General features: G+C 40.6%; 1 protein-coding gene across 1 annotated transcript in view; it reads right to left on the bottom strand.

Moving 5' to 3' along the window:
- Positions 1 to 5,123: 5,123 nt before the first annotated feature.
- Positions 5,124 to 24,476, bottom strand: part of pcdh7b (protocadherin 7b) — a gene marked incomplete at both ends in the record, with an annotated part of 107,428 nt that continues 88,075 nt past the window's right edge. Inside the window, 2 exon segments of the mRNA XM_079257413.1 lie at positions 5,124 to 5,596; positions 6,750 to 6,768. Of these exon segments, the coding sequence (XP_079113539.1) occupies positions 5,124 to 5,596; positions 6,750 to 6,768 (492 nt within the window).

Raw genomic sequence — 24,476 nt, 5'->3', positions numbered from 1 at the left:
TTTATTTCACCTTAGCTTCAATTCGAGAGCAGTTACTTTCAGAACAGGTAGAAACTCGTGCTCAGTGCAAAAGAGCTTTGTGGTTATTGGAATACAGTGTGTTTCCTTGAATATTAAGCGCTGGAGCCCCTCATTACAAAAAACCCTTTTGAAAGTCAATAAAAGGTCAGTGTTGTAACAAACAGTCCTTAGCATTACTTTCTAAAAACTCAGACAAAATTCAAAAGACTGGAGAAACAATTCAGGAAACTGGGTTCTTCAAGCCTTTATGCAACAGAGGAATTCAAACAGACTCAGCTGGACATTTTGCCACTTCAGTTTTTTCCCCCTCAGTAGAAATGCAACCACAGAAAAAAAAAAAAAAAAAAGAAGATATGTTGATAGGTTGAACACACCGTAACCCCCTAAAAACACTTAGACAGCCATTTTTAAAAGTTTGGTCCAAATGTAGGTCATAATCCTAAATAAACTAGTCTTTATATGTCCTTATTCAATCTGGTCAAAAAGGACCTGAGTGTGCCAAAAAGCTCCTATCATTAGACACATTTACTGGACTTCAAGAAAATGTAGACATCTGACTTATCATTTTTTTTTTTTTGTGCCAACTAATATCACAGAAGGACTTCCTACTCATCTTAAATTAAAAAGTAATATTTAAATGTAGAATGGAGATACATATATTATAATATGATTAGCATACTTAATCTGGGATATTTAATGGTTTAGCCAACATAATAAGATTAATGCTGCATGTAAGTAGCTGGAATGGTGTTTTTATATAATAAGAGCTTTTGTTCAGAGTTGTCCAGTAAATGTTGGATTTCAGTAGGGTGAGTGGTCATTACCATATCTAATTTGAACAAAGCCAAAAAATGTCCATGTAGTAGTGGTAGTACCATGATGTTGTTTGTCATCAGGAAATGGTTTCATGGAATGAAGCAAGAATGAGAAAAAAAAAAAAAATATTTTGTTAAAAAAAATAAATAAATAAAAAAAATGGAATAAACACACTGTTTTATGTTTTACCATGTTATATTTTAATTTTTGCAGAGACAAAAATGACAAGCAATTTATTTACACAAACCTGTACAAAAGCAAATTAAATTATGTAAAATATCTCATAAATAGAAGTGGACTTGCGTTCAATACACTTTGCCATGTTCAGCTAAGCTGCGTGCATAGTGACTCATATTAAACGATGATAAATTTGATCCTCAATTTCTATATCAACATCCAAGTCGCAGGACAAATAGTAATGGTTAATATTACAAATCTCATTACACATTGTGAATGCTTTACGGATAGACGAGAGCGCCAGCTGAACACACACCTCTGGCAGGTGTACCTCAAGTTTTTCTGTCCAGTTTTGAAGAATTCTGACACGTCGCTGTTGCCCACATTTCTGCGGCCATTGCCTCAGTGTATCAGAAACTAACAAGCCACCGAGTCTGTCATCACTCAGGAATGATGCAGCGCAGATATGGCAATCTTTCTTTTCATTTCTTCTCTTGCTCGCTTTGTGGAGTCTCTGTTTTCACCTTATCTGATGTAGAAATTCAAAGCATCACCTTGCAACATCACAGCAAACCCTGCTCTGCGCTCATTTGTAAGACAGGGTTTCATCACCTGCAGACATGCATACGCTGTGGATCTGTGTGTGAGCTGTGTGGCAAGGCACATCCTGAGGTGTGTGTTCTGTCAGCTGCTCTCCTTCGCAGCTCCCACAACGTTCCCTTATCCACCCGTCCTAGTAAACCGTCACATTAGCATTTTTATCTCTAGGCTCCTTCAACTCTGAGCAGTCAAATGTCTCCGAGCTTTTTTTTTCTTTTTCTTCTTTTTTTTTTTCATTTTTTCCTTTTCTTTTCTTTTTCCCACCCTCTATCTTTCAAAGCTTTTATTTTCAGTCCTACAGCTTGTTTCATGCACAAAGAAGGTTACTTGACCTTTGATGTCACACATGTACATGAGCGGAACACGACAAAGAAAATTCTTTATATCGTTATTATTTCTACCAACAAGCAACTTTTGAATGTACCTGTACTCATTTGGTAATGCACTAAGCTAAGAATGGATACTTTAACAAGATAATTATACCCAAGTGAACAACAGTCGCTCGAGAATTTGACCAACAGCCTCACTGACATTTGACTGGTCGTCCTCCAAAAGAGAGAGAGAGAAAGAGGAAAAAAAGACTTTGACATCATGGGATTTCATCTAAGATATGCAAATGTATTTCAGTCATCAAATGCCACCCCATCTACTTTTGCGAGCATGTCAGCGTAATCATTTATGCACCGTTCCAAACCAACATTAAATCATACCAATTGGTATAAAAAGGCACAATTGCATATTTGCATTCACTCTAGTATATATTTTTTTTGTTTGTTTTTTTTTTTCTTTTTTCAGAAGCACTCTAAATATACAAAGTGGCACCAGATAAGAAAAAAAAAAAGGAAAAACACATAATACATTGTCATGATCATTTCCACCGTTTTGACTGTTACAGTGTAACTAATCAGCGTGTACAATTACAAAGCAAAATACAAGAGGATGATGAAAAAAAAAAAACTAATACAATGGTATAAAGTTGATATAAAAGAAACATTTTGAGGGGCTTTTAATGTAAAATAGGAAACAAACATAAATAAATTAACACTATGGTCTTGATTGATGTACTAAGTTGTACTACATGGTTAATGTCTTTTTAGGTTTAAACAAATGCAAGCAACAAGATGGATTTCCATGTGTACAGGGGTAACTTTTTTTTTTTGTACATTTTGTTTTACAGATTTTTTTTTCTCTTCCTTCTCATTAAGTGAAGTAAGTTCCCATTAAACGTGCAGTAAAAAGTAAATATTCATGTATACAGTTGATAAGTATAGGAGCACTTTCTTTCAAACGACGAGTAGTACTTACAGACTATAGATTGCTGGAGTGCAGAAAAAAGCACCTCCGGTTAAACCAAAGGGGTTTTGCTAAGATACGAAAAAAGTTCCATTGCATCTGATATTCTTTTGCTTTATTACAGTCTTGAGATTTTGTGCCTCTGCAGCTTGAAGTACAAAAAAAAAAAAAAAAAAAAAAAGAAAAGAAAACACTAGATAGGGAGGCACAACATCTCAACATTATCATGTGTCTGTGTGTAAAGCGTCAGCTCCGAGGATGTGATGGATGTTTTGTTGAGACATCACATTATCGTTCAAGTTCAATCTTTCATTGGAAAAAAGAAGCGACAGAAAAAAAATAAAAGGAAATTCTCCATGTGATGTGTACTTAAAGCAAAAGTCCTCTAAGAAAGCTATTTTTCTTTGTGTGTTTGTGTGTGTGTGTGTGTGTGTGTGTGTGTGTGTGTGTGTGTGTGTGTGTGAGGTGGGTTGGGACGCTTCATCCTGGTTGCGAAGCTTTGGTTTTTTTTTGTTTTTTTTTTCTTCACTTTGACACCAAATTTCTCAGCGTGTAATCCAAACACCTCCTGGTATCTATTCATTCAGACGTTGCTGCTTTGTGATTGTTCTCCACTGAGCTGATTGTTACATTCATGCTACGCAAAGCAACAACTACGGGTGCTTAAAGGAGTTTTGGACAGGAGTGTGTCAACTAATGTCACCTTGAAGGCTTCAGAGAGTAAAACAGGAGCTGATGCTTGTTAGTCGCTTGTAAATGATGAAATTTATTGCTCAGTCCTACACACACACACACAAACACGCATAAATAAAAAAAAAAGTAAAAAAAAAAAGTAAAAGAAAGGAATTAACTATAGAAAGCTGTCCTTGCAGCTCTTTTAGGACCAGGTTTATGTCCTCTTAAGCCTTTCACAGGTGCACTTTTACAGACACACTCCCCATACACACATAAAATTCCAACTTCGCCTCCTGTAACTGTAACCCAATGCCAGACACTGTGCTTACCCAGGATTATTCAGTCATTATAGAAGTGCCGCGGGCCTTAATGAAATACATCCGTATCTGAATGTGTGTCTGCATGTTTGTTAGGGCAAAACAGGTATTACAACTTAGTGTCAGCTGTACCATTCTACACAGGTGATCCAAAACCTGAACAACACCATGCTTTTCCAGGTAATCGTCAGTGTAAGAGCTTGTATTTCTCTGGGCGGTTTTGGTCTCAGTGTCACCAATCAAAGATAGAGAGAGAGAGAGAGAGAGAAAGAGAGAGAGACTGAGGAAATGGAGGAATGAGAGCAGTCAACACTGTCGCTATAGTCCAATGTTTATGTACAGTGAGTGACACCTTTGAAAAGTGTGTACACCGTTGGTTCGAATCAATCGTTACAAGTTCATCGTAGGCTCCGAGTGGGGTTGCGGTCCAGCTAAACAGATGTTGCAGCAAATTCCACCGGCTCCCGCTTTTATCCAAGAGTCTCCAAATCAAGGAGAGGACAGAGTACTTAAAGCTTAGTCTTTCTTATCCTTACATGATTCATATACAGTTGACTGTTTTGATCTGTAACTTTAAGCATAGATGCCATAATTGACAGAATCCACGGTCAGTTCGATAAATCACAAGGATCCAGTTTGTGTCTCTAGCCACACTGCCTCTTGGACAGACCTCTTGCACTGTTCGGAATTTTAAGAAAAAACAAAAAGAAAAAGAAAGGCAAATTCAGACACACTGCAAAGTCAAAACAGTCGAGATGTACAGCTTTGATTCTATAAAAAGAAAGAAACATTTTGAAAAAGAAATGGGCTGTTTTTTTGTTTTTTTTTACAGTGTTGTCTTAAGGGGGGGCAGGGCCTTCGATGAGAACAGGGAGGACTCATGCGTGTGCTCTATATATGTAAAATGAGTTGATTATTGTACAGATTGACTGTCAAGCAGCAGACTGTGTCCCGAAAGCCCGACTCGCCAGTAGAACAGTTCCTCCTCCTCCTCCTCCTCTCATTCAAGTCATGGCCGGGATTAGCACTTTAAAAAATGTTGGGGTTTTTTTGTCCACTCAGATTTTTCACGAAAGAGTTGTTGTAGAAGTCTTTGGAGACAGTTTAGTCCTACAATGAGTGGCTAAGATCTTCTAGAGCTGTAATGGTGATGGGTAACTATGCTTAGAAGAGTATTTCATGGCCACGTTTTGTGGCACACAAGCTGTGTGGGAGCCTCCCAGCTCACAGGTACACCTCCCGTCGTGTCAGAGTACCGCAAGATGTGGGCTTGTACTCCCCAGTGGGTGTGAGGGGGATCTCCTCAGTGGGGTGGCCCAGCACCTCCTCCCCGCCTCCCGGCGAGCCGTAGGAAGGTGAACCGAAGGCCTCGTAGGAAGAGGAGGAGGAGGCCATCTTCTTGTTGAGCAGGTTACGATTGCGGTCTCCCATCATGTGAGCAACGGTGGGGTCTCCGTTGGCCATGGCGGCCATGGCGAGGGTCTCTTGGCTTCCGGGCTGCTCGGCGCTGCTGCTGCCACCGCCATTGGCGGTCATGAAAGTGGAAAGCTTTGGTTGTTGGGGGTTGGTTGTTGACTTAGATGGCCGTCGCTCGGGGGACGTGCGCACAGGCATCCAGCAGGAGTCCGAGTGGCCGTACTCGTCACATTCCCGGGTGCACTTACCAGTCATGGCTACGTCAGGCAAGGGCCGGGAGTCTACAAGAGGCAGAAAAGAAGGAAAAAAAGGAAGTAAATACTTACAGTTTGTTTAACTAAAATGAGATATTCAATGACCAACTAACAATGACAATGATAAAGTTTCCTTCCACTAAGTGTTTGTTGTGGTATGTGTCACATGGTTTGGCTCTTTTAGATGCGTGAATCTGTATTTTCTCCCTGATGAGGTCATCACTGCATCTAAACGTTAATGGAAAAGGCAAAAAGCAATAAAACTGACCACAATGGTGACCAGGCATTCATTCCCACAGCTCACATCAGCTCTTGTTTTTACCTCTATTTGATACAAGTTTCACCAACAAAACTGCGTTTCATGCAGAACCCATACCACATGACAGAAAGAGTAACAAAAAAAGAACACACTACTGGCTACAACAACAGCCTCAAACTAAAAAACCGTGGCATAAAGCAGAGTTGAAATAATGTCATGCTTCAGAATGCATGTGTGCTCTTGAGAGGAGAAGGCAAGGGGTCAGTTTGAGTTTTCAGCTCGCCCTCATCTAAAATTTAAGATCCACAGCTAGTCTTGCTTCTACTTTGTTTATGAGATGGGAGCACCATCACCACCCTATTTTCTTATTTTGCTGATTGACAGACGGCAATCACATCCACATCTAAGTAGCTTAATAGCTTTGTTGGGCTTTAGCGCTCTGATATCCTCTTAAATCCACTATAAGTGGTCTTAACCAATTACCTAGCCGAGCACCGAATTCGGATTAACTACTTTTAGTGCATTATTGTAGAAAGCAAATTATGTGCTTACAATGCCACATCAGGACAACAGGTTTGACAGATGCCCTACTGCCGATGTTGACTGTTAAACAGCGTAACGTGAGGGATATTTAAACCAACGATGCAAAACAAAACTCCTAAGCAGGGAAGGAGATGAGGTCTGCTCAACAGCCCAAATGCTTGGAAATTAGACAGTGCCAGAGTTACCATGAGTGTTACAGGGATGCTATGTTAGATGTAATTTATTTATGACCTGATGCAAAATATGGAAAAGCAAAATCAAGCAGAAGCGAAGGGTGAGTGCAAAGCAAGCAAAGCATGCCTTTGCCTAGAGTCAAAGAAATCATTTACAAAAAAAGAACAAAAAAAAAAACAACAGAGAGTTTGGACCATGGCTTACTTTTAATGCTCTTTATCTCCTGTAAAAGAAAACAAATAGAACAGAAATCACTCTTCAAGTCTTTACTTCTGCAACATTAAATGCACTACATGAGAAGTCTTGAGCCACGCAGACACTGGAACTAAAAGACATTAAAAACAGCACCAAAAAGAAATGCTATGCAGAGCAGACACATGACTGAGGACACAATGCAACCCAGACAAGGACAGCAAAGGAAGAAGAGACAGGAGAAAGAGAATGACAGTCCTCTAGAGTCCAGCTGAATTGTTTTTTTATATATATCATCAACAAATGAATCCCTTCTCTGACAAAAAAAAAAAAAAAAATTCAAAACGGTAAATACTGCAATGACCATGCAAATGTTAGCCCTTCAACTGGACTCAGTTTTCATGTCAAAAATGACTAAGTTTACTGTAACAGTTGCCAGTGTCTCTCATTATTTTTTAGGTTTCGGCAAATCCGAAAAACCATCTGTCTGATTACTTTCAAATGGGATGAAAATGAAGCAAAATTAAGTGGTGTAACTGCAAGTGTTGCCAAATTGGTGACTTTATCGCTATATTTAGCGAGTTTTCAGACCCCTCGAGTGACTTTTTTGCCACTAAAAAAAGCAGCTAGCAACAGGTTTCTAGATTTTTCTAGTGTTGTTTGAGACTTTTGGAGACTGATGTGAAAGTACATATCTTTCATTTATTTTCAATGAGCAGTAGTGCTATGCATGGCCCTTCTGTATCCAAAATCACTTCCCACACTGCATCAGTCCCACCTCCCCGTTACAGCCAGAGCAGGACATAATCATCTCTGCGCCATGACCAGACTGAAAATGAAATGCACAAAGCTGAAACTGGCTGATCCCGCCTTGGCCCATTGTCACAAGTTAATGTCAACTGATGAAGAGTGAACAAAATCTTTTAAAAAAGTTCGAAGCACTGTAATTTGTTGTAGACTCCTCATTACCTCATTGGCTGCCAAAGACGTCTTTTGGGCTTTCTGTATATGGAAAGTTCATTTGGCCAGGCGGGCGTCAAAACACCTCCACAATGCATCCCCTGAGTGCTTTCACAACATGTTGGGTACACGCTTGGGGGGGCCCATTTTGGAGGTGCTTTGAGTGTGCACACTGAAAATTCCCCACCACATCCATTGGCTAAATCGTAACGCCACATTCCACGGTTCCGAAAGACGAGCCAAAATGCTCCAAAACGCTAGGAGTTCTCCGCTCCAAAAATGCTCGGCAGCCAATGAGTTAAAACCAAAGTACACTTGTTGAAAATGAACTGAAAAGGTTTAGTTAGGGTTTGAATTTGCCAATCCAATCGACATTCTTCTTCTACAGGGCATTGTCTATTACAAATACATATACCAGTTTGAACATACAGATTAGCAGATGATGTCATTTGGCAACTTCTAGAGACTATCAGGGCAGTCAAAAGCTACTTTGCTTACTGAGGACTTGGCAACACTGGTAACTGAAATCACATTCAAACATGACAGCTGATGGGATGCAAATGACAACCCTCCCCTTTCCTAAGCCTCAGAATGATGAACCAAGCGGATAGGACAGGTACAGACTAACTCCATAATTTACACCACTGATTAAGCCATCAGGCAACCCACAAAGCACCGTGTCCCTCTAGAGGTCTCCGTGCCTTGCTCCTGAATGCTCTTCTAATTGGCTCTTCACCTCGACCATATTAAGACAAAGTTGTTAAAACAAAACAAACAAAAAACAAATACAGCTGAGAAAACAGCTTGCTTGTGTCTTGCTTCCCCTCAGCTCTCACGGGTAAACAGCCATCCACGGGCATCTCGTCTCTGCTGCCCTGCACAGTGCGATGCAGAGGTAGTTAGCGTGCTCTCTGTGTGTTGTGCATGCCGAAAGGAAGACGATTTTTCAGCCACATTCCACTGACTCTGCAGGCTTGCTGAGACTGAGGACATTTCCCACAGAGCTAATGAATTAGCTTGTGATTCCAAACCAGAAATGGCTTTTATTTTTTCTTTCCTCCCCTCTTGTCTCTAAAAATGTCCCCTCCTTTTTAAGGTCCAGCCATCTGCTTTTAAATCCACCTGTCCTTCAGCTTTTGGCTTAAGCTTTACCATGCTTTCAAAGCCCAGCTCTTGTCATATCTTTAATTTTTACACCCTTAACCAAAAGCAAAAGAAAACGACTCTTTGAAAGTCCTTCTGGCAATCTTAATTCAAACTTTCTTTACATCTTATGATGTAAGGCAGCACAGTAAAAAACACTAGACTGTTATTAACTCTTATTAGGAGAGGACATGCAACTTGGTTTCCATACATATCCATAGGCCCTTTCCAGACCCAGTTCAGAAATCAGGACATAGAAAATATCTTCAAAGAACAGCCCTCAGAGAATGCACAGCACAAGGAGCTGACTTTTGTTACATATGCACAAACATCCTGCAAGCCCACACTACCAACCACAACACAGCACAATACAACTGGGTCATTCTGCCACATTGAAAAAGGCCCTACTACTACGCTGAGAGCCAAACAAAGCAGACTCTCTGGCCCAGGTTTTGTCCCCAGGGCTCAGGACTTGTTATTTGCAGGTTCAAAGCTTTAACACAGAGGGGATAGCAAGGGTGTCACAAAAAACAAACAAAAAAAGAAAAATCACTGCTTTTATCCAAGAGGAGGGAAGGTCTGTCTATAAAGGCAACTAATAGCCCTCTTAGATTTACTCATAAAAAAGCCCACTGAGAGATTAGGGAAGGAGTGGTGATGGTGAACCAAGGAATGATTGACATTTGAGTTAAAGGGGTGACAGGCAGAACAGAAGAGCTGCAGCTTGTGCAAAGATGTGGTGCACTTCTGCAATGATAATTACACTGAGATGCCACTGTGCAGCAGAGCTTTGAGATATTAGACCCCATACTGTGAGCATTTAAAGATTTTGAAAAGTCTGCAAAGATGACTTTTCCTTATTTGTGTGAAAAAAAAGCAGGCTGAAAGTGGGCCAGTTGCAGCAATGGTTGAGCTGCGGCTTTTCTTAGACGGCTTTAGTCAGCCACCCTTTCAGCTGACTAGCTTACACTCTGGATACTTGGGAAAGAAGAAAAACAAGAACAACAAAACCCTCCTCTGCTGGGAAACAGTAGCAATTTGTTGTGGTGTCTTTAGCAAATGCTAAGATGTTTCAGTGGTATGGGAAAAAAAAAAAAAAAAAGAGAAGAGTAGGGGCTGTCATTGCTCTGAGGCATAAACACACTGATGTCTGTTGTGTGAACATTTCTAGACGATTACAGTTCATTGTGTCGGCATGTGTCATAGTACTGTATTGCATGTTTTCACTGTGACACATCAGCAAGTTTGCCTGCCTGTCTGCATTTAATCTACATCACCGGCAGTCTCATTTTTGAGCCACTGACTTGCAGCCCGAAGCTCCGTGACCATTCTAATTTCCATCCCACAAATTCAACCCAAAAAAGCTGAAGAACGGATGGATGGACGGAAGAAATGATGTGCCAGCATGCGCATTTCTACTTGTGCGTCAACGGTGTGTCTCTGATGGACATTGCACTTGGCTGGACAGGAGATAGGGGTCATGGCGGAAATAGGAAGGGGAATATGAAAAGGAAGGGACTGACAGGAAGAGAATAAAGGAGATGGAGATGGAAGGGACACTGTGTGCACTGAGTATAGCAGGGTCAGGGCATAGGAGGAAAAAATAAAAACAGCAGACTGAATGAAGAAGACGGCATGGCTGCCTCTGGGCCGTCACAGGCCAAACACACTGCCAAAAAGACAGTAGCGAAGAGGAGAGGAGGAAGAATTGAGGACATTAGCAAAGACAGGAGGGGAGAGAGGAAAATATGTACGGACGGGAAAGCAACAAGGTGCAAGAGTGTGATGGCAAGCACAACACTGATAACAGAAAATGCACTGTGCTGTAAATAAATCCCAATAACATGTGCTTCCAGACATGCACACATTAACCAATCAATCCAAGGAGCTTTATTTAGCCTGTTTAAAGCTTCAAATTAGCTCTTGCACAATGAGGTCCGCTGTGCAGCCAGATGTTAGGCGCCACTCACCACTCTACTAACTTAATCTAATATGCTTCTATCTCATTCCCTATATTAGGAAGCCTGAAAAGGAACGCTTAAACCTCCAAATTCTATTTACACCCACGAAGATGCCGCATGATTTCAATTTGAAAGCAAAACGGAGTAACTTCTCGATCAAGATACGTTTTTTTTTTAGGGAAAGAAGTGTGAGAGGGTTCTGTGGGTGCAGTAAGTGTGCTTTGGAAATGGGCCTTTGATTGTCTTGCAGCCTTGGTCAAACCCACTGACAAGCATTTATGGGCGATGAACAAGCGGCAACCTCTGGTGATTAAAAGTGAAGCCAAGTTGGTATGTACTGCTGATATGGTTTACATGTAAAATTATCCAGGGTCTATTTTTTTTTTTTTTTGTTTTTGTTTTACCGAATATGAATATCAAAACAATCCTCTCAGGGTTTCTTAAATTTTTTTTTCTTTCTTTTTTTAATTTTTTTTTTATGTTTGTTAGTGTGTGTATGCGTGTGTTTGGTTGTTTTGATTATATGTGTTATTGTTGTACTTTTTTCTTGCTTTAATATCAGATTTTTCATACCCCTGATATTTATGTTTCATTTTGTTACATAAGTAATGTCAAATGGGGCATGATTATAATGTATGATGTAACTATGTTCACTAAAAAAATTAAAGTTATGAGAGAAAAAAAAAAAAAAAGGGAAGCCTTTGCGGCGGTGCAAAAAACTGCAGTACCCCCTTCATCCACTAGGTGCTGGCTGCAAAACAGAGCGAATCCACATAGACTCCCATGTTAAAAAGGCCAACTTCATGGCAGAAATAAACATGTTTACAGCCTGGTTCGAAAATCCATTTTCAGTTTAATAGTTCAGGTTTACCTTCATGACAACTGTGGGGGGGAGTTCAAAAGTAATTTAATCTTGAAATCCGTCATATTTAGGGGCGTGACCTTTTGATTGACAGGTACCAATCTCCCGCTTCAAGTAAGAAAAACGTAGAACAACTGCGGTTTTTAGCCGTTTAACAACGTGACGTAGCTTTAGCCTGCTTACTTCCGTTAGCTGGTTTGCTCAGGTTAGCTCTGGGTTAGCTCGGTTAGCTCCTAGCTACAGGCAAGTCGGAGTTCGCTTGATGTCAACCATCCACCATGACGCTCACAGCCCCCTTTCAGCTCCACTTCTTTGCCCATATTTGTATTTTCTGGGCGAGATGACATGCATGCCTCTGCCAAGATGGCGATGGTAGGAACCGCCCACCGAGCTTCAATTCAGCTCTTCAGAAACCTATGGGTGACGTCACGGAGGCTCCCTCCATCTCTTTATATACAGTCTATGGTTTTGAACTGATTTTTAAGAGAAGAAACGGCTGAAATATGAAATATTCACTTAAATGGTGGCGGGGTTTAAAAAATTCTTGAGTTTTCGTAAGGAAAACCAAAGGCAAATGATATATGATACTATAAAAAGAGGCTGAAACTTCAACTGGAAAAAGAATTGAAAAAGAAACCATATTTTTTCCTCTCTATTCATTCAGTGCCATAATAGGGTCCCGTTTAATTAGGTGAAACTCGCCGACCAATTGCGACATATGAGCCCAACTCTGTGTGCTTCGCTGTCTCACTTTCCGTGGGCCCCTGTGGTAACGCCTTAGAGCTAAGAGGTCCGGAGCATCAAAGACAGACAGGCGTGCAGATATACTCTGCATTGCTGAATATGACTAAAGGTGGCAGGGGGGAATAAGTGGAAGTGAACAGACACAGAGAGAGAGAGAGAGATAAATAGAAGAAAATGGAGAACTGCCTGAGAGGAGAAAACAAGGTGAGGGAGGAGTTGTTCCTGAGAGAAAGGAGCATCAAGAAAAAGACGAGGTGCTGAATTATTAACGCAGTGACGGCGAGTTCAGACAGAACAATATCCACAGGAAAAAGTGATATTTGTCTTTCTCTTGCTGAGATGTTTGCTAGACAATTAGGGAAGGATGGAATAGATGCTCTGGAGGACGGATGGTGACGAGAACAAAAGGCAAGTCCTGGGGAGCAATGACCTTTGAAAGTACAAGTCATGGCGCGTCCTGCTATGAAAAGCATTAATTGTTGGCAGTGGATGTTTTCTCAGTGGCAATGAAGTTAAATCTACACCTCAGACATCTAACCTCTGTTTACCCGGCTCAAATCTCACAAGCAGGAGGTCGTTTGGATCAAAGGAGCATAAAATAACCGATTTTTACGTTGGTCCTAATTGCTGTACTTGCAGTAAAACCATATATAGTCAACAGTTTTACATCAAGTTAACCATCGCTTCATGAGTCGTTCTCATAGGCCGGCTGGAGAAATGTTCTTGAATGCGGCAGTTGCTGATCTATTCCCTAACTCTTGAGCTTCTTGAAGTATTTACTACCTGGCAATGGCAACTAAGGGAATAATCTGGAACCCCCTCCATGCCTGAAGAGGTGCACGACGGGCATGCAGGAAAAAGCTAGGAGAGCGAGGAGAAAGACACAGAGCCCCTGATCGAGTTCTGTAATGAGCTGTCACCTTCTTTTGCCTCACTTTCAAAGATGCCTGCACCTCTGTGTGGAGCTAAAAAAAAAAAAAAAAGAAAAAGAATAAAAAAAAAGATAAACACACATGAGGCTATTTAGTCCTTATTGTAGTTTCTGGGCTATATTCAGGTGTGCAGTTTGTCTTTTAGCTGCTCCCTGCAGCCTGTATGGTAAAAAGCATCACAATAACACTGCAAGTAGGCATTATGGGACTGATATGGCTGGTTTTTCCTCTTTCAGTGGGGTCAATTCTCTTTCTGGAATAATAAATGTACCGCAGCCTGCTCCTGAGGTAATTAATTGAAGGGAGATTAACTAGCATAATTTCATTCTGGTGACGATCTCTCAGCCAATTATCAAATGCAGCTTGCACTCTCCCAACCCTCCGCTCGTGTCCTTTCGCTCTGGGTCTCTGCCTCTCCCTGCCCATTTCAACAATCAGCAGTCAAAGCCCCATAAATAAAACGTCCCTGCATGTCACGCTCCATGCTCATTCATCTTGCATGCGCATTGTTGTCGACACACCGCTCATGTGCAGACGGAGCCTCTTGTATTAGAGGGCTGCCGTGGTGTTTGCCAGAAAAAAACAAAAAAAGAATAAGTAAACAAATAAATAAAGGAGGCATTCTGCTTTTCTAGCATGCGAGCATACATGCATGAGCGTATACACACTGCAGACCCGAGTTCTGAGAACACATCTGACTCAACCTCGTATATAATAGGAACAACAGCAGGATGATGTGGAGAGGAGCATAGTGACTCATCTACCCTCCTAATAAGAGTGATGGTGCTGGCTTTCTGCAATACACACACACACACACAAACTCCTGAAACAATACCTAACTAAAAAGAAAGGAAAAAAAAAAGGGGGGGGAAAAAATAGTAGCTTATGTGCAGCAAACCAAAGCATTTTAAAACAAAAGGATTTTCTTGTCAAACTTTCATATTATCGCTGGAGCATTACACCTATAATCACCTTTACAAGCCACAGCTCACATATTTGTATATGTAATTCATTTATGCTTGAAAAACACCCAATTAATGCACAGAATGTGTGTGTTATGTGTGTGTGTTTTTTGTTTTTTGTTTTTTTTCTCCAGCATGGTGCTCTGAGCTTAAAGTCTGCAAGCGCTGTAAGGATTAGAATTAGCCGCTCTGCCATGGTGCACACATGCAACACTGCTAGCAACCGATAAAAAAATATGGCGTTCCCAGTCAACAACCCCCCCCAACCCCAAATCTCGCACACACACTTAAAACACATGCGCACTGCCTACTTGCCGAAACCTCGCATAAAACACGAAGCATGTGTGTCGATGTTTGGCATTCCCGACCACAGACAAGAAGACAAGCGAACAGCATTAACTGCTAGGACAGACACAGAATACACATGGAGGAGTAGCGAGTGTGTGGAAAATGGTAGGGCTTGCTATGTTACTGTGAGAGTGTGAGCAAAGGGCAAAATCGGTTGTTTTTTTTTTTTTCATTTTTTTGAATGTATGTTTTATTGTTTACTCTTTTTTTTTTAAATGTTTATTCTCTGTTTCCTTTCCTCACTCACACTCTCTCTTTTTCACACACACACACACACACACACGCCGTCTCCTTCTTCTTTCTCCAGTCTTTAGAAAAGAAGTGTCATTGCTTCTCCTCCACTGTTACTCTTATCGCACACTCCCAGGCACACTCACACAATAGCCTGTTTTACACCATGAAATGGTTATTTGTCCAAATACAATTTCAATTAAATTCTCCCTAAAATAAAGAAAAAATAGTGAAAAAAAGTGCCTTTCACTGATTGTATGACTTAGAGAAAACATCTGAATCATGGTCATGCTGTGGGTCTGCGTGGAGAAAGTGGTGAGAAATGGAAGAGAAGTGCAGTTCCAAATGTGGGGGTCATTGCAAAAACTGTAAAAAAAAAAACAAAAACAAAAAAAAAAACAAGCGGTGCTTTGGAAGATTTTTTTTTATTTCATCTTTGCTTTTCAGACATGAAAAATGTACAGAACATAATTCATGTATAGCAAATGCTGAGCCCTTAGCCCCATATTCATTATGAGAAAGTACACTATACCACTTGGCTAAGGCTCTATTAGCTGCAAATTTGCATCAGAATTTCATTATATGTCCTGCTTGCCAGACAGATTTAGTATGACCTACATATCACAAGCGGTGTGTACACATTGCATAATTCTTTTATGTGCTTTTATAATGTTGACCTCAGAAGAGAAAGAATGCATCTTTCAAAGATCATTTGTCTCACGTCAAGGCTTGCGGTGATTTGGCTAGTTAGCTTGTGGAGTAAGCCAAATGACACCCAGTATCCACCATTGTAGTCATCCTTAGTGTGGGAATTAGCTCACAGCTGCCAGTGCATTCGAGGACTGGGTGAGCTGGGCATGGTGAATCACAACCTTAATGGAAAGGTAGTGGTGTAAATGTGCTGGGGGTAATTATGTTGACCCAAAGCGACAGGCTTTCAGTTTTTCAGCATGTAAGCTTATAAACAGGCAAAGAGAGTTTCATGCTTTCTGGCCAGATAATTTGCCTTTTCTGGGGCAGAAAAGGCAAATTATCTGGAGCCGTGTGTTTCCCAGAGGGATTAGTTTCCTGTGTCTCAGCAGGTTCTGAAAGCAACAGACTACTTTAACAAAAAAAACTTTAAGGGAAAAAATGGCTGAACAACATTTTTGAAGGTCCATCTTTAATGTATAGTCGTGAATGCTTTGCACAAGGCTCTAATGGCATATTTACAACCCCTTTAAAATACTAATTGAAAACTTGTATTATCTAATTGAAAGATGCATCTGAAATTCCATAACGGATAGACAAAAAAAAAAAGTAGAGAAGGGAAGGATTTGATTCTTCACTTAGGGCAAATGGCCAAAGCTGCATTTATCAAAAGTTTTTGTCAACTGTGATGATCTGGAAAACCAAAGAGGCAATCAGAAAGACTTTAGAGATTTTTTCTCTTCAGGACCAGTAGAACACCAACAGGGAGGGTTAAAAACACAAACTACATCAAACGGGTTGAGCACAGTGCAGCTCCTGATGAAAGTGCTAAAAGGATGTGCCAGTCAGCAAATAGGTTCTCTAGCACCTCTTTAATGTATCATTGAGTCTGTCCAGGGTGCCTTAGCTGTGTAAAACCTCCCGCGGTGTTTGAGTGTTCCAAGAATGAAAGCAAAGGCTTCAATGACAGCATTAAGGCCTCATCTTATACTTTGGTAGACGACTGGTGTGGGATTTTCAATTAGCCCGATTTGCATATCAGTCACATGCGCTAAGCTTGCTCAAACAGTGGAGAGAAAATATATATTTTTTGTCCTTATTGTACAGAAGAGGTTTTGCAGCTCACCTCGAGTCGAATGCCTTAAACACTCTCCAGCCACTCTTGCTAAAGTAGAAGCTCAAAGTGATACAGCCTGATAACGCCAAGGTGTCCTGGATTATACACTATCTCACAGATGGACCACAGTTTGTTCCATTCTAGAACAGTATATATTGGATTTGCTGCTGTGGAGAGACACTACGCAGCCATGTGTTTTCATTTACTCTCTTGTGACTCAACACTCATCCGTGGTTCGTGCCACCTTCAGATTTTCTCGGACAATTCTGCCGTTATTGAACGCCCCCCCTAAGAGAGAAGAGGACGTGTGCATGAGATTGGTGGGGACATCTGGTGCATGGTGTAAGAACAACCATCTGCGCATGAACATTTGCAATAAAAAAGGCTTACAAAGCCTGTGTCTTATGAATGAATGGTATTGCCACCTTTAACCCACTTCTCTATATTTCTTGTTGTTTACCGCCAACTTTGCCGGATTTGTATTAACAGTGATGACTGCTGAAGGTTTTGCAGGAGTGAGGTCATTCCCTTAGCCCTACCCAGAATTTAGCAGCAATTCTTAATAGAAAAGGACCACCATGTCTGAAAAATGGATAGGCAGGGCCAAATGGAGAGACATTGGGATTAAGAGTTTGATTTTAATAACTTGCAGACCAATACACTGATGTGATTGGTTGAAACTAAAACTAAACTAAATCAATGAAAGCCATATAGATATTGTGTTTTTGTTTGCAAGGGCTTCTTAAATGGTGACAAGTCAGTTTTAGCATTGCTTTTTAGGTGTAAAATAAGGTATATCACTAAAATAGTATAATAGTGCCTTCCTGTTTTTTTGTTTTATATTGTGTTAGTATGCATGAATACACAAGCTGCCTGTACACTATGTACGTTCCTTTGGATTTGCATATTGGGTTGGACTATTCAGAAGAAATGGACAAAAAGTCTGTACATATTCACCATCTTTTCGTCTTTGCTTCACCAGCAAAAGGGTATGTCAATAATAGTGGTGTACCACATCTTAAACTTTCATCATCACTTGATTCTTGTGCAAGAACCACTGCAGGGAGACTCTAAGGCTCCTCTCAATCATCACCCAAAGTAGATCCCCATCCATGAAGCTCCAAGTCCATATCTGACTACAACTGGACACTTGAAAGCAAAGCTTCCTATTAACATCTGCATACAACAAATGGAATGAACAGGCGAAGGAGAGAGTTGGGAGTGAAACAACCTCTGGATTCAAGTCTAAGCGAGTCTTTAAAACCCAGAATGCATGCCCCCATCTTAACAGGTCAGTTTAAGAGTATAGAAATACAGCAACATGGTTGTAGCCATGCACAGTGTATTATTTAAAGCACCAGGGGCCCAATTTGTCACTCTGGCAGGCTCATCACAGACGAACATCCTTTATGAAATGCACTTTTCACGCTGCCTGTCGGAGGGATCAAAGCAACAGCAGCAGCAGCAGCCTTGCCCGTTTCTCCCTCTTCAGTTTCCCAACGCTGATTCCCACTGACAAAATGAGTCAATTTAAACCAAATGGATCCCCTATCAAAAAAAAAAAAAAAAAAGAAAAACGAGAATAGCGAGGGAGATAGAAGGGGAGCAAGAGATTCATATCGTGGGTGGGTGAAGTTTGGGCAGGTGGGCAGTAACTGGGGAATATGGAAACTCAGCTCCTCTTAAGTAGAGTGAAAACTGGTGGAAATGGAACAGAAACACTATCATTGGAGTCAAAACTGGACTCAATTTTCAGCTGCATGGAGTGTGCGGCCACAAAAAGAAGGTAAAAAAGACAAAATATGCTGCCACTCAGTTTCAGTTAAACTTTTATCTCTTCAAAGTCAACTTTGGTAAAATGGAGCGTTTTAGTTTGGTCTTTTCTATCCTCTTCACTCATTTCCATCAGGTCCCAGTTGGTATTTTAGATTTTTGCCTCTATACATGATGTGACCAAACCTTGTTCTAAATGGACAAAAAATTTCTACCATGTCCCACTTTTAAGTAACTGTTAGTTTATTGAGAACATGCTAACTTATAATAACTGGTTGATTAACTGGTATTAACTGTGCAAGTTCAAAATTAGCAGACAATTCTGCATATCCTCTACACAACACAGTGAGGAAACGGTGTGTTCAGTCAGAGGCTTCTTCATGCTTCAAGACATATAGGTACATGAGATCATTCCTGCCAGCACTCATCACCTTCCAGAACAAGACTTGATTGTGAATTGATTACTCATTATTTATATTAAAAAAAATAATAATAATAATAAAACCTTCCTAAAACAATAAAGTATTTCAAAGTCATTTTATTAGTGTTTTTTTTTTTTTAGAACCTTTTCACAGTGGGCAGGTTCTGGCTACTATCTCTGATACGGAGTATCATAAATATTGCAAACCCATTTAAGACAAATGCATTGTTCCTTTAAAGTAGCATTGCATATACTGGTGTTTAAATGGGTCACAGTAGAACTTTAGTTGTGCATTAATGACAGAGTCTTAAGCATCCATCTTAACTGCCGCTCAGCTAAGTGGCTAACGCAGGGTTGTTTGGTTGTGGGCTTGGGAAATACTTTCTGTGAATAATTTAAAAGTTTTCATTCAAAGTAGCCCAAATTTGTAACTAACCATACTAAGCCCACACTGAGACACAATTGTGGGAACTACTGTCTTCATTCTGGGCTGATGCTGATTTAGAAATAAAGACACACGAGAATTATAAGTCACTGCTTGAGGTGTAGAAAAACCTCATAGTAACCTTTGTGTCATTTTTTTTTTTTCATACTATGTGACATTAAATGACATCAGGTAGGTAACATAACTTCACTGTGTTCCCCCCCCCCCCCGCCCCTACCTTTGAAACACAGAAAACATGCTTCATTACTCACACAGCTTGACAGGCCTATTTTCCTTCCCTCTGCTTGCTCCTTCTACACAATCTCTACCCCATCCACTTTTTAGCAAAGCTCGACCAATTGATTTTTTTTCTTCTTTCTTCTGTCTGTCTTTTTTTTCACCCTTGATTCTAATGCTTCTGGGTTGTGGGAAATATTTATTCACATTGATCGACGACAGAGCTGATGGGTCTTTCATGAGCGTCAGAACTCAAACTGTTTTTGTCCCATGTCTCCAAATATCAATCACCACTGGGCGAAGTACTGACCGGACTGCAGATTAGGGCAATAAAGCCCTGAAGGCCAGACTCATTTTCCTATAACCAGCTAGAGAACAGAAAGATACACACTAGACGGCAACAATCCGACCGCGGCAGTGTTTGTGGACTCTGCTGCCAGTCCCATGTGCTGCCAGTGGTCAGAGACAGTGTTTTAAAGAGACAAATTCTCCACAAATGATTGAAATACTTGAAGCAGATCCAGACAAGCCTGTCCTGAAGCTGCATAATCGATTGGATGCTCCGCATGATGTGGTACAGAGGGCCAGAGGGAGCGTTCTGATGATAATTCCTGCATCTGCGTGGTCGCCATTAAAAATGCAGCGCCGACAGGATATTTTCTGCATCAAATTTTCATAGCATCAAGCAGTCTCGACAGCCCCGCCTAGCACACACACACGCATACACACAGACTCTGGTGTCAGAATGATGAAGTTCCTAAAGCCTGTGTATTCTCCCTGAATGGATGTAGACTTTAAATGAGGAATGCTGTGTCGTGTCATGGTTCGTAGATAGTGCTTTTGTATGCCCGCTCTGCATTCAGCTCTGACTTATAGATGGTAATGGATTGTCGTCTTTCTTGTCTGCACTTACTTGAAACACCAATTGCTCCCAAGTGAGGCTTAATTATTAGTTTTCTTATAATATGTGTGTAATGAGAAACACATATGTACATTTGAATAGATATCAGTCCACATATACTGTACAGTCCTCTGACATAATATACAGTACAGTCAACAGCCTAGCTAGTAAACACATTATGGCTAATCCTCATGAATACCCCGACCCGTGTTTACTCGAATGTTGGTTTTTTTTTAATGCATTTTCATGTTCACATTCTGCTGTCACATCCCAGCTAAAAAAAAAAATAAATCATTCCAGCAAAATGAATATCTTCCTGGTCCGCCAATTGCTGCATGCAAGGTCATATGTAAATATGTTTCCTTTGCAGCAAGGGAGCAAAGTATTGCTGTCTATGCCAGCATCATGAAAAAAAAAGGTCTGCAAAAGGCATGCTTGATAAATTTGCTTGTTGTATGGTCGCAGGCATTTCCTTGGCCTGCTCAAATACTATTATATAGGAATGAAGAGCTCAGGAAGTTTCAGCTGTGTGCCAGGCTGATGTAGATCCTTACTCACTTTACCCTCATTATCGCACTTGGGAGCACCTCCTCCTGTGTTCTCCTGTCAATGTAGGAGACCTGAAGTAAGTCTGCATTTTGAGCCCTTATTAAAGCTGTTGCCAAGAAAACCTTAAAGACAGAAGTTACACTTCTTGTAAAGTGATACTAAATTTATGGTACTTTAGAATTATTACTTTCTATTAACAATCCAACATTAAAAAAAAAAAAAAAAAAAGTGCATTTTATGAACTCTTAATAAGGGAAACTGAATTTCAGCTTCCTGGTAAAAAAAGATTAACTCTGATCAAAGAATCCTAAAAGGAAAAAAAGTCAGAAAAGATGAGCCCGCAGCATAAATATACAAAGTCACTCATTGTTGAAGCACAATGAGTGACTTCATGAGTCATGTGAGGTTCTGGAGCTATAAGGGCAGGCTTTGTTAATACCTGAAGAGTGTCTTTAAATAAAAGTAATATGTATTTACTTCCTTTGTTTCCTCTTGAGAGCAGAATCGGAGGGGGGGGGGGGGGTTGTCGAATTACAGTAGAGACTGGTGCCAAATTAAGAGAAGGAGAAGCATAATCAGCGAGCAAAGAGAGAGAGGGATACATGCGAGTGTGTATGGGAGAGAGGGGTACTGGTAATATGCTTGGGAATTTAATAAGGCTCAGCGCTCCTCAATAATATCACCCGCTTCACAGAGTCCTCTGGGAAACATGAAATGTGCCGATAAAAGATGATGCCTTCCTCTGACAAACGGGGTGTGCTAAAAGCACCCAAGAAAAAAAAAAAAAAAAGAAAAAAAAAAGCCACATGTCGCTTCCATAGCTAGCACATACACTTGTGCCCCGGCTACACTTTAAAGCTTTATTCACCTTCATCTCCTTATGCTGCAATTCTCCAAACTTCCTCTTTTTAAGGTCACACACTGCACGATTATTCAGGCTCCAGCTGAATGTCAACTCCATTGACAGAACTGTTAGTGAACACAGGTTGTGAATTTAGGAGACTTCCTGTTTGTGTCTCTGTGTGAGGATTAGAATCTGAACAATAGGTTTGATATCCACATATCTTTGGTGTAATTGCTTACTGGCACAAAAACTTTATATTTATCAATGATAAACAACTGTAAAACATTAGAACGGTCTTAAATGGGGGATAAAGATTTAATCTGTTGTTACAATCTGCTTTTAAGACAAGTAAATGAAGTTAATCATGCTGCATTCTAGCATCAAGTTCTGTAAAGCCTGCTGAGGTACAAGGGTGTCATGACACTGAAAAACATAAGATAAGTTAAGTTGATCAAAATTGTCAGAATGCTAGGCGAATATTTTAACTCGTTTTGCCAAATATAGTGTAGAAGAATTCAACACTGCATAAATCAACATGTATATATTACACATTTTTAAAGGTCGGTTGGCAACTAACCACCAACGTTCATTGCTGTCTTCTAAAATGATTGTGAAAATGATCATAATCTGTCCTAGTAGTAAGAATTCCATGTGAACAAAAGTATCTACACACTTCTGAACTTGAAGTAATTGACAGAGGCAAATTACTACCATCAGCACCAAGTCTGTGTCACCCACCTTAAAGTTATGCACTCTGATGCCTCACAAGCATGCTATTAGCGAACGCTAACAAATCAGTGTTACTCAAATGTTTCAGTCAGGTGTTAGCTGTCGTGAACAAACATAATATTACTGATTTGACAACAACAAGCACTTACTGAATAGTATATGTGATTGTGTGTGTGTGTGTGTGTGTGTGTGTGTGTGTGTGTGTGTCTTTGAAAGTCAACAGAGAGCTCATGAGGTGAGCCACAGGAGCGCTAACGCTAACTAAGGCAGCTGCTTTGGACCTCAAAAGGAAGTTTCCCTTTTTTTTGCTGCTTCCTTTGAGAAAAACACCAGGAAGACGTGATTTCACCAAAGGATGTACTTCAGGTGGAGAATTTATTTGTAATGTGAAGCCTGGCTGCAATTTGCCAAGGTTTACTGTAAATGAAGGCAATTGGATTTTGGAAACGAGGAATGGAAGCAGAATTCATTTAACGTCCTCAGGTCCCCACCAATTTACAATTCCATTCAGAAGCTGGATTAAATGGTTCAAGAAAAAAAAAAAAAAAAGAAAGAATCACTAATAACCTAAAACAATCATTGGATTTGTTTAATTAGTATTTACTTTTCATGACTTTCTTAAAGGGCTTTTTAAGACCAGCCTCAAACAGGTATGTCAAATCCAATGTGTTCATGTTGACACCAACACAACAGAGAAATGCAACCCCCCTCCCCAACCTGTCATGTCCTGTCAAATGAACAGAGAGACACAGCCTCTCGCTCTGTCGAGTCCCATGACATTTACATACCACACTGCCTGGTAGTGTGGGAATCACCCATGGGCTATACCAGGCCTTGAATTTAGGACAGGCGCTTTTACAGTCACCCACTCCATGCATCCATCCCGTCTCTTGTCACTACCTCAGTGCGACCTGCTCACGCTTGACAAAAAGAAACCCCAAACATGTATCTCGCTCTGCTGCTGCCAAAACGGCCTGCTGGCTTTCAGATGGAGGATGCAAAGCGTGAAAGGAAAAAAAAAAAAATACATGGCCCATTTCTCTTTCCTCTCCAACCATCCTCTGAGCATCTGATCAGGCACTGATCTTCACATTCTTTCTTTCCAGGCAGCTCTGTCCATCAACGCTCACATGGTCTTTTGTCTCTGTTAATCCGTCCTCTCCCACCGGTTCTTGAAGAGCATTTTGTTTTCTTCAATAACTTCCTCCTTGTTGTGTCTGTAGCTACCCTTCCTGCCTCGGCCCTCCCCCTCTCCCATCACCTCCACCTTCCAACATCCCTTCCATCTTTCTCATTATCCTCCTCTGTCTCTGCTGATCGGCCAATGACTCCCTATTGGCAAATTCATGAGATTGATCATTTTTAACACGGGTGGGTGGATTTACTAAACCCCCACCTCCTCCCTCTTGGCCGATATACTGCTCCTACACAACAGCACCCACAACCCTGCCGGTAAAACTCTGAAGTCATATCACTTAACATGCACTGGGCTCAACTCCCGAGAGGGGAGAGGGAGGCTATGGGAGAGCAAAAGAAGAAAGCGAAGTGGCTTCTGAGCAGAATACTAATAAAGTAGAGCACTTGGGAAAAAAAAGGGAGTCAGGAAAAGAAAGTAGCAGTGACAAAATTACTACTTAATATGATTCAGTACTGTGGCATTTTAAATGACTATTCTACTTGTGGTTTTGTGCATGAATGTGAGTATGTTTACAGGAATATAGATATGTGTGTGCAAAGATAGAGTTATAGACTTATAGAACCCTACATTTAAGACATTCATATGCCTTGAGGGATAGTTTTTTTTCTATTGCTAGTCCTTCTCTTTTTTTTCCCCCTTTCGTTTAAATCTGCATTTGTCTTCATATATGTGTGTGTTTTAAATTCGTTCTCAGATTGGAAAGAGAGAGGAAG

This window comes from Telmatherina bonti, assembly GCF_933228915.1.
Source record: "Telmatherina bonti genome assembly, chromosome: 18".
NCBI lineage: Eukaryota > Metazoa > Chordata > Actinopteri > Atheriniformes > Telmatherinidae > Telmatherina > Telmatherina bonti.
This window is presented reverse-complemented; position numbering and strand designations above follow the sequence as displayed.